The following is a 12220-nucleotide window of genomic DNA, read 5'->3' as shown; positions in this document are numbered from 1 at the left end:
CGTCCTACGAATATTATGCATTAGGCATGGTTAAAAATGTTTTATGCCGACAAAAATACTCGAAAGGAGATCGTTAGTCATAATTAGTCGAATTTAGCAGCATAAACCTGTTTTGCCAATTTACACGCGATCAGGTTTTATTTCCGAATTGAGATAATAAATTAGGACAAACTATTTAATACATTAATAGGTACCTATATGTACTATACACTAAACACTCGAATAATGGTGATTTAAACGCATAACTACCAAATAAGCGACTTAAATTTGCCGGTAAAATTATTATTATACAAATGTTTTCTAAAATCCTTAAAATATCATATGTTGAACATCACTTACAAAGCTACATCCATTAGTGAGTAACTTAAACAGCATTCATTTTATCTGAAGAAAGAAGTGACGAATATCATCGAATCTCACACACGTATAGATGTACAATTTATTTAAAAAATACATTAATATAATTTACGTTAGCATAAATCAATATAATATGAATAACTCTAATGAAATAATAATATTTAATAATATTATAATTTGCTTATTCGTGACTTTAATAGCGGGAGCTAAAGCTGTAATTTCCATTATGGCATTATATGTTCTTTAGATATACTCGTATTATATAGTTGTATCCTACCATGACTTTGATTCGATTACTATCTGTCTTGCATTAATCATACACCAACTGTACAGTAAAGTTATATATGTATATACCTTTTTTTTTTATCATGATTGAATGATACCACATAATATAGTAAACAGAACATTATATCGTTGAAAAAATTCTTTAATAATATAATAAAGGTATAATTGTATAATGTTTCATTTCAATCTAAAAATTTAGTTTTTTTGTAAATTATTGTAAATTGTTATTCTTTATGCTTTCATTGTAAATATTAAATTTTAATACTATATTACTATAAATTATAAATTATAAATCTTGATTTTTATTTTGTTTGTCATAATATTAATTGTAGAAAATAATTGATAATTTAAAATATAAAATAATGATAATTTATAATTTACATTATTATACAGCTAACTAGTCAATTAAATTATTTAAATGTAGTTTAATGTTTTGGATTTGGTGTTCACATATTTGATGTGAAGATGTAACATACTTTTTCGTAGGTTTAAAGTACTATTCGGGTTGTATATAGTATATTTTTTTTAAACTAATATTGACTTACTTGGTACCTAGTGCCTATATAAAATAGTAGTAGCATCATATGGCATATCGATTTTGGATAATCATACAGTATGAGTTAAAAATAAATTTTAGTAGAGTGAACTAATTGAATTACAAATACACATAAACGATAATTATTCTTTTTTTTAATAAACAAATTAAATGCTAACTATACATTCCCCGGGTTTTAACACATTGAGCTCTAAAATCTTTGAAAATACAAGAACAATAACTGGTAGCTAATTTTAATAATATCGTATGTAAATTATAATAAAATACACAAAAGCTAAATCGTTAATATAAGAATAATTGAAAGAAAACATACAATATAGCCTGGGTGGTATTTGTGGGTAGAATGTAATATATACCACTTTTATAGTAAGCTTTATAGGTATAAACAACACAGCATGTGTATCTATGTACTTATATTTTAATTTATTTACGAGTTTAATCCATTATCCAATGCGCATTTCTATTTAAAAGAAACCTACACATTTTGCTATAAACATTAAAACAATAGTATCTATAGCTGTATTATTGTGCTGTCCTCAATATTGTTATTAATTTTCGCTATTGGAGATTTATAATTTTTTGAATGTATATAATGTTTACAATAAATCTATACAGTAATACTTATTACTTTAAATACAGGTAATATTTGAAAATATGAAGTGACTATAGATATTATTAATGTTTGCAATAATATGTTTTAAAAATGAATTCTACTTACGTATGTAAAAAGTAATAATCCTCGACAGGTTTTTACAATAACAATATGTAGCAATATAAATTATAATAATATATGTTAAAAAAATCGTGATCTTCTGTGTGATGTTTAATGAATATGTATAAATAACGTTGTGTCCTGAACAACGGTCGTACACCATATACGCATACCATGAGAAATGATTTCATGATAAACGACAATCGATTGACACTTGACCGAAGTGGACTCAAGTGCATTCAAATCATGAACTACAATATTATGATACTTGTAACGTTTTCGAAAAAAAAAATATTTGTATAAGTACGTGTCTAATAAGATAAACGTAACCGTTTTATATTTAATTAATCACTTTGTAGTTGGTTATCATTTTTTTTCGCATTTGTTTCTTTATAGCCGCTGACTATTTGCGGGCAATACTTGCGTTTAGGACCGGTTGGGTGTTGTACAGCATGTACGCACGTCTCAATAAATTAAATCACCTTTTCTCTTACCTTTTCGAATGCGTCCATATGGTCGTTACTCGTTCGCCAACAACAAAAAAAGATTATAATATGTATAATAAAAATACTAACCGAATAACAATAATACTACGAGAGAACGACATCGATGCCCGGAGGCGGGATAACGTATTCCGTACGGAAAAAAATGTATAAACAGAACAGGTTAATAAAAATATAAAAAACGAATCGAAATCGGTCGAAAATGTATAAAAAATGGTCGCCGATAATATTAAATAGACACGGCGGCCACAGGTTATGTTTTTGACGTGTGAATAATTTTGATTATTTTGTATTTCGCAGATGTGATGTCGACGGCCGACACGTTTTCGGAGGACGGAGTGACATCGTACTCTCAGCTGTTGTTCGACATTGCCAGAAAACAAGTGGTAGTCGGTGCAAGGTATGTGTATCATTTACTTCATATAGTATATAGATATTTAAATGTATTAGGTAGGTACCTAGCTATATGTCTTATCTTCCATAATATTATATTGTGCCAGAAGCCAATAATATAGCGATATATTATATTATATAGATGACACTGCACGGTGCGTATAATGTATTTTGCTCAAGTGACGTGTGAATTTGACAGTATAATAATGTTGTTATAATATAGGTATCGAATAACACAACCCGGTGTCGTATAACGCGCTCACGTCGTGGAGTGTCTTTGCCCTATACCTAAAACTATTAAAATAAATAGATTTCACCCATTCGATTATTGGTTTGCTGAAAACAATTTCGTTTTTTTTGTTGTTATTTTGTTATTTATTTTATCTCACAAATATTCAATAAAAATCGATGGTGATAATAATAATAATAAAAACACAACGGCACGTATCTTTTCTATAGGTATCCATATTATACTATGGGAGATAGTGTTTTGTTCGCTTAGAAATATTAATATTATTATTGAACGTTTGAATTATTTGCCCACGGCTAAATATCAAAAACGACTCTAAAAAAATATTTACTATTTGCTTTTTAAATTTATTGCTTATACAATCATTTGGCATTTAACGAATTAATATTAGAGAAAAACACTCCCAAAAACTATCTTAAATTAATTCAAATTATATGTTATTAATATGTATGTGTGTGTTCTATATTTATTTATTTTTTTTTTTTTTAATCAATACAACATTATCTCGAATGCAAACACGTTTTTTATGGGTGTTTTCTTAATGTTTTTAGTATCAAGAATCTAAATGTCCCTGCATGTCTATATACTTATGTTAAATTCGTTTGACTTGAATTCAAAATAGTAAAATCGAATTAAACTAAAATATATTCTGAATTACTAAATTATTATTATTTGGATAGTTCTCCGTGTTTGGTTGGGATATTATTTTACATAAGACATTAACAGAGTCTATTTAGATGGTTATCGCTCGCTTTAAGATACATAGCAAGTTCAAATAGTACTTTGCTTAAGATAATAAAAATATACCATTAAAAACACTATGTTATACGAACGAGAATATGGTGCCTCATAATGTAAAATTATTTAACTTCTTAGTTCTTACAATTAAAACTCTCACTTTTAGCAAACATTTTTATAGTTTTGTTACTTATTTTTTTATTATTACCTATGAAGTAAATTATTTCTTAGATATAATGTATACTTAAAAAATGAATTTATATAATAATTAAATGTGCCTAAATTAAGTGAACGAACATTTCAATTGTTATGCTTTTGGTATTTTGAGAACCAACTGTATTTATAAGAATTGTGATTTATGCACCAACTCCTTTAGTAGCATGACGATTCAATATCGAACAATATATTGACATTGGGTCCATCACTCGAGCATAGGCACATATTATACAGTTGTCGATCGTTCAGTTTTATTTTAATTTTATATTTTTAAAGGTACTTTTATCAGTATATTATTTCAATATATTATTATTATTATTTTTATAATATAAAATTGTATAACTATTAACTATGTCATTGTATTCGTGATGTGCATACTCCTTTAAGTAAAATAAACAAGTATTGCATGTTATCCTCGTGCACCACTAGTTGTGTTCAATCAATCGAAAACCCGTAATGTGGGATGCAGGAGCATTCACCATAGTCAAATCTTATGTATCTAATATAATATAGTATTTAAATTTAGATACGCTTCAACAGAACAAAATATCTTGGTATTATTTCTTTTTATTTAAAGATTTATTTTACATGAATATTATACTTTAAAATATAGACACCTACATTAATATCATAATAATATATGCGTATTGTGTTAAGTATTTGATTGTTTATTTTTATTAAGTTATAAATTCTTAATCGTTTATAGCATAGATTAATTATATGGATAAAAACGAAAAACAAAACAAAAATATATAAATATCCATGCGTTATTCAAATATTGGAATTAAATGTTTGAGCTAAATGATATATTCGTGTAGATTTTTGGAAGCTTTCACATTTTCTCGATGCCCACATATTCAGCCTATTACCTATTATTTATTTATTTAATGAAATAAACATAAACACAAATGCACAATAGTCGCAGAGCTGTGATTGAACACACGTCACTTTCGTTTTGAGTCAGCGAAGGTGCACATGTATTATTACTGGTGTCTACTTGGGTAGTTACTAGGGTTTCTTGGCTTTTGAATTACAAAATCATTACAAGTGTACGTATCGTAGCAGTTGTATACTTGTGTCATAACTTTATCATACGAGCACATTAGATAATGTTACAAATAATATGTTTATACAAAAGTGTATTTTAATAGACGTTTTTAGGTAGTAAAAAATGTATAAGGTACGTTGTTATCTTCAGTATAAGACATAAGTAATGAAATATTATAAACTTTTAATTGTCGACTGTGTAATTCACGAAAACTTTTAAAAATTAATTGTTTTAAAATATTGTTGTTTATAGATGTGACTTTTTGGTTGACAGATTATAATTTATACCTTATACTATATATATCTACATTAAATTTAAAAAAAAATTCTAAAAATAGCAAATATATAAAATAACACTTTACTTCAGTTTAAAAAAAAATAAATTAAAATTGACAAATAAGTAAAACATCGGTGTAAAAAAAGTTTAATACCCATAATTTTCATATAAATCATGTTATATTCTATATTTAATAATCACAAAGTTAGTAAAATGCATTTTACGTAAATAAATCAAAATACTTCTTTTTATATTTTAAATACCATATATTTTTTCAAGCTATTTTTTCAATATTATAATATTGATGATTAAATCAAACAAAATATTACACTTGTACTGCGCGCGTGTCTTATCTGTTTTTCTCCTTTAATAATTTACTAAAATGTAATGCCATAAATTATAATCATAATATTCATAAATTAGTTATGTACTTCGAACACTTCAATGATTTCGTAAAACTTTTGACAGAATCATGATGATAACCCTATTTATTAGTTTTACAATTAATATAATGACGTTTATTTATTTGATAACTTCAGAGTAGCAGCCCTCACGTATTCATTTCCTTTTTTGGAGTATCATAAATAGAAAACAATTTATACTATACAAATACTATGGTATGGGCCACGAGAACATTAATATAATATATTTATTTTTTATTTGTCACCATGTATAAATGTATAATGTATACTATTTATTAATATTTTGAACCGTAGACAACAGCTTGATTGTATGAGAACAAAATAAACAATCGGTCCTGTTGACCTTCGACAGTGTAATAAATAATAATGTATTTAGTAAGTATAGATAAGAGTGTAAGACTAATTTAGCAGGCTAAAACATAAAAATTATACGCACTTCATATTGTCGATCACAAAATTATGATGTAGATTGTAGCCATGTTGGCTTGTACATGACAAACACCAAAATTGATTTTGTTCAATAGTTATACTTCAGATATAATTTAACAATAAAACTTCCATAAAATAGAAATACCTTATTTACATCGGCGGTTATAAATGTCAAATGATAATAATAATAGTTTTTTTAATAACTAAAGCGTACTATACCTATAATATAATAATTTTATTATTTATCATAAGCATCAGAAACAGGAGTTATTAGCTTTTCATATTATGTTAGTTTACACTTTACATAATCATTGAAATAGGTCGATAGCTAATAATAAAAAAGAAACCTTCAGGTAACTATTTGTTTGTATTAAATATATTTCTTTATTCGGTAATCCTGAGAAATGAGATGACGTCTTCTGACTGGCAATCGGGGCCGATAATTAATAATAATAATTATTAAATATTACATTTCCAATCACGGAAAAATATATTTTGCTTTCTGTCAATCCAAATTTAGATAATAATCGTAAATTATTTATCTTAAATAACACGTATAATTAAAAGTATAGACGTATACGTTTAATATAAATTCGAAAACATCGTTTTTATTGACTCATTAAATTGTGCTATGTGCTAACTCTAGGGCGATTGTTGTATATTTTGATATTTACACAGAGTTAAAGAATTATTAGTTATTACATATTTATTTATTTATTATTTATAGTTAAACAGTGATATTTTGAATTAAATATAACATTTTAATTTGTCGAAATGCTCACAGAATTACGTAAAATATTATAAAGAAAAAACTATAAATATTCTTACATGGTATCCCAGTATCCCACATTCCCACGGTAATTGAAATCGATTTATATTTTGTTAATACTAGTTTAGTCAGTTGTCGTATAATGTTAATGATTTTTAGAAGTTATAGTATTTTTTGTCAATAAAATAACTACTTTTAAGTAGATAGCCGTAAACCTTTTAACAGTAGTAGAAGAAGGTATGCATATTTCATTTGAACTTTCTCTGTTGTTATACGACCACACAATACTTATTTAGTTAATAGTTATTTATTATAGATATAAGTGATACGTGTATAAAACGTATACAACCTATGTAAGAACCTAAAGTATTCAACATTTTTATTGAATGAATATTATGCTCAAATTAATGAAAAACCACCTTTTATATTTTTGATATGAGTAATATTATTTTAGTTAGGTACCTAGGTGTCTTATAATATTATGATCATCAGTTTAATTGTTGGATTGGTAAAATAGTTTTCCAACGAGTTTGAAAAAATACTTTTTTAACGACGTATTAATATTGATTTAGTAAGCATTTCAATTATTGAAATCCATACTTTTAATTTGACAATGATAGAAATTATTTTGTATATGTATAGTATGTATAGTGTACTGTGTACATATTTTATTATAATGATATCCTTTTCATACTGTTTGCGGACGGTAATAATTTTTATTACCATAATTTTATATTGCTTCTTGAATAAGTATCTTGAATTTCTATGCTGCATCATGTATTCAACAACCATAAATGTTTAGGCATGAAGTAATTATTGATTGTTGGTATACAGTTTGTGTTTAATATGACAATACATCACTACAATATTTAATGAACTTATAGTGATTATTAGAATAGTAGATTAGTGTTTTAATATATGTTCACTATATTTAATATTTTATACCCAGGTATTTAAGTATGATAATTTTATAATTTCACTGAATTTATGATTGATTTTGCTTATCTTTATTCGCCGGGTATAGCTTAGTGTCCACCATAACATAATTTAATTAATATTCAACAGCTGAGTTTAATAAGAAAAATAATCACCCACACATGGCTCCATAATATGTGTAATGATACTTAATTATCATTTATTATTATAATCTGCTGTACTTGAAAAACTAAACCACACATTTGAAAACAGATTCTTGACTCTGATTTCCGGTTCCTTAGCTCGAGCGACCCTAAGTTTCAGCTTCCGTGAATGCTTATTATAGCAGCGATGTCTTGACATGAACCTCGACAATATTTTTAATTACAAACATTTTCGGATATTTTTGGATCTTCTTAAGAAATAAAATAATAATAACCTCGTCAACGCTGCGTAACTACATTCCATGTTGCGTCGAATATTTGTAATTAACTACGAGTAGCACGATATTAAATGTGCCGTCTTTATGTCTGACTTATAGAAGTTATAATATTATTGTAACCATTCAAATACCTAACGTCTGTAATACAAATTAATCACCAGGGATATTCGTAAGCTAAATCCTTGTTTTCCGTCGTAATAGTTGTTGGTTAATGAAAGTCCCTCATTGAATTTAAACTAAAAAGCTAAAAATAAACGTAAAATGTTCACTTAATATTGTTCAGATGATGATGTATTTTGATAAATGATAATCATTTAGTTTAAGAATTTCTAAATGTAATATTTGTTTCCGATACTATTTTTTACCTGTATTTTTTACTAATTATAATTACAGTCATTTCAATAAACAATTGTCTCTTATTTTTACTATTTAATTATTTTTTTCTATATTTTTCCATATGAAATTATTATAGTCTTAGTACTACTCTATCGTACTCGTGGCCAAAGAGGGTATAAATGTCACAAAAATTAATTTTGTCTCATTTTTTTTCGTTGGACGCATTTCACTACTCTTTTGATTCCACGATAACACCTCCATTCTGCGATAATACCTCAATTATTAAAGCGTGCAATTCGCTGACCACTTATTTATTAAATATCTACTCATGCTTTTAATTATTTTTTAAATACGATAATAAACCTATTTAAACTTCACAGTACCGCCACGCCGTTGACGACAGTCCAACACCTGGCCGTGACGACCGAGGCACGCGGTGAACGCGGAACGATAGATAATCATCATTCGTGCATTCGTCGCATAAATTTTATATTTATATGTATAGTGTATATATATATATATTTGTGTGTGTTTGTGAGAGAGTTACCGTGGTAGTGGTGTTGACACGAGTGGCGTCGTATGCCCGAGGCTAATTAAAAAAAAAAAAAAAATGTTGGGCTCATACTTTTCCTGTCACTTTGTGGTGGACAGTGGTATCCAACTTCGTAGTTTTATATTCTCAAACTCACAGACGTGTGATGTTGTAATACCACAACGAAAAGAAATCAGTTCAAAACGGCGATACCCTACCTATTCGACAAACTCGATTGTTTATCGTCGAATAGATTATATTATTTAAATATTTGACTTGTTTCGTCGTTACAATATTATAGTAGTATCTCGGGCAACGATAAAAATTCATTAAATTTACATCTGACAACCTGCTATACCAACTATACACCAGATACCACTACATATAATATTATAATGTAGCTATGGTCAAAACATTTCAAGGTTTTATGCTGTTGGTAAATCTTTATTGTCTTATGGATGGCACTGGTACCAAATACTTGTATACTCATCATAGTTTATCGTGACCGATTGTTTTTAATTTCAAATGAACACTTCTGTGTTATAATTGATTTTATTTAAATGAGAATCAAAATCCGTTTAGTCGTAGAAACATAATTCGTCTGTCTAGCAAGTCTTTATCATGAATAATAAACATTATGTTTGAGTTGGTTCAAAATTTTGTATACAGCTACATTTAAAAATAATCAAAACATGTCTTGGGGATTTAATTATTTAACTATATTTAATTAATCCTACATTGACACGTACCAATAATTAGTTACTATAGTTATAATTATTCATCAACATATTTTATTTGAATTAATAGAAAAAATAAAAATTAGCACTAATAAATATTTTAATGACCTGTATAATAATATAATATTAAATATACACAAAAAAGTCACGTAGAGCAAGTCAATTTAAAAAATGAAATTCCTGGCAAAGTGTAATATCTTTATAATATGTTTAGTATTTATTTTATTTTTTTGCATGGACATAATATTATTATATTAAAACGTATAAAAAAAATCATAAAAATGTCACTGCCCGATGAATTTGTTTTGTACGGTAGAAATAATTTACAAACCCAGTCTACAGCCCACTTGAACAGCGTGTGTGTATTTAATATTTATACAATATATAATGTATAATATCTAGTCCAGCTGGTTTTTTCTTCTTAATATGTGAACACTTTAAAAAAAAAAAAAGAAAAAAGTTATTCAATAAGACGAACGGTTACGGCGCACCCGCCGTTTTCTATTCTATATACTTAAAAAATGTTTCGATCATAATATTATCGAGCGTATATTATATACAAATCTATATAGTTTTATATGGGTATGACAAAAGCAGCGGGTTTTCTGTGCTGTGGTAGGTATATAATATACACGTCGCGTTTCCCATAGTGTCCGTTATAATATATGATACGAAACGCGAGATAGTTGGACCAGTCAAGTCAATATATTATAACTGTTATGGTGGAAAAGGGACACTCGCGTGTCACGCATGCGGTACGCCGGACTATGTGAAAATAGGTTTTTTTTTGTTATGATTTTTTTTTAAATTAAACATTTTGTTTAAACTTGTTCACTGTTCAGGTATTACACTATTACAAACAACTTTGGTAAGGTGCTTTCATATACCTAATTATTTTATTTATTATATTCGACTTCCGAGTTCTTCGATATCAACACAATATTATTATGTAAACGAGTTATTTAAAAATATCGTAATTGTTTTTTTTACCGTGTTAATCGTGTTATCGTTTTACGATCGTGTTGCGACAGGATCGGTACCCGCTGATATTATAACATCATCTATTTATACACATACCGCGCCTGGTATCTGCAATCTGCATACTATCATCTCGATCGATAAATTTGTATACCGTAAAAGGCGGGAGGGGGGGGGAGGGATGAGTCCTGCATTTTTCGCCGCGGGTATTTTGACATCTGGTCGCCGCCACTGGATCGGACGAAGACGTCGACGTGCAAAGAGAACCTAGAGAAGACTTATACATCATGTGTATATATATATATTTTTAGAGACAGGTAGAGACAGTTGTCGGGCCCGGGGGACGCTCTCGTAACACGTCGTCGGCGGTGGACAACAGCCGATGCAGCTCCCCGCGAGAAACGAATACGAGCAAAGGATAAGAAAATAATAACCTCTATCGTTTTGATAGTTTCATATTATTATTATTATATATATATATATTATACGCGAGTGTACCGGTTTAGTGGTGTGTATGTGTGTTGTCCTGCACATATATGGCCAATGCCTTTTACGGGGATCGCCGCCGCGGTCGTCGTGGTTGTCGTCGTCGTCGTCGTTGTCGTCGCCACTGCCGCGAGCCGTTCGTCCGAGTCGCGTACAAAACGGTCGTCGTACCCCAGCGACCTCCTTACCGCACTGCCACCGTCGATCCCGCACGTACAAGTGCGACCGGGTCTTATATTATAGGTATACTTTTCGAGTTGTCTGGACGACGTGTGTAGGTTAGGTTAGGCTCGGGTTAGGTATGCGCGAAATAAGACGGAGAAAAAATATATATAATAAAAATAAAATCACGTATATGGAATCGATATATTATTATACCTATATTGGTATATATGTGCAGTAATATGTGACGAGTACCAACGACATATCCGGTGTGTTCGGCGCGTTTGACGAGAACCGTATTCCGCGACAGAGATCCTATATGAGAGGTCATTGCGAGCTGTACGCTTCTCGGAAAGAAATGGACGTACACTCGTACTTAGACTGTACCTTTTATTATTATGTCTATTACATATTATGCCCAAGTGTTATCGGATGAAATAAGACATGAAATACATCCTTCCATTTGCGCAGTTCAGTGTATAATATTGACCGTGGTGAAAAAAATAATTTGTTATTTCGGTATGCGGTACCTACATTATTATTACGTGGTTATCACAACGATATTGTAATATAAAACACGAGATAGATGGTAACATTATGGTATTATATGATCCTGATGTACGATAGATCGATTTACGAGGCCCGCGTGCGGCCACCAACGCGAACATTTTCTTTTTA

At 28.8% G+C, this 12220-nt stretch overlaps 1 protein-coding gene across 1 annotated transcript in view; it reads left to right on the top strand.

The window, feature by feature from the left end:
- LOC100165671 (semaphorin-5A) overlaps nucleotides 1–12220 on the top strand; it is a 50049-nt gene that overhangs the window by 19877 nt on the left and 17952 nt on the right. The window contains exon 3 of the mRNA XM_001945522.5: nucleotides 2714–2813. Within this exon, the coding sequence (XP_001945557.2) occupies nucleotides 2714–2813 (100 nt within the window). The remainder of the gene's footprint in view (nucleotides 1–2713; nucleotides 2814–12220) is intronic.

The sequence above is a fragment of the Acyrthosiphon pisum genome, chromosome A1, assembly GCF_005508785.2.
Source record: "Acyrthosiphon pisum isolate AL4f chromosome A1, pea_aphid_22Mar2018_4r6ur, whole genome shotgun sequence".
Taxonomy (NCBI): Eukaryota; Metazoa; Arthropoda; class Insecta; order Hemiptera; family Aphididae; genus Acyrthosiphon; species Acyrthosiphon pisum.
The sequence above is the reverse complement of the archived record's forward strand: the minus strand, read 5'-3'. Positions and strand labels throughout refer to the sequence as shown.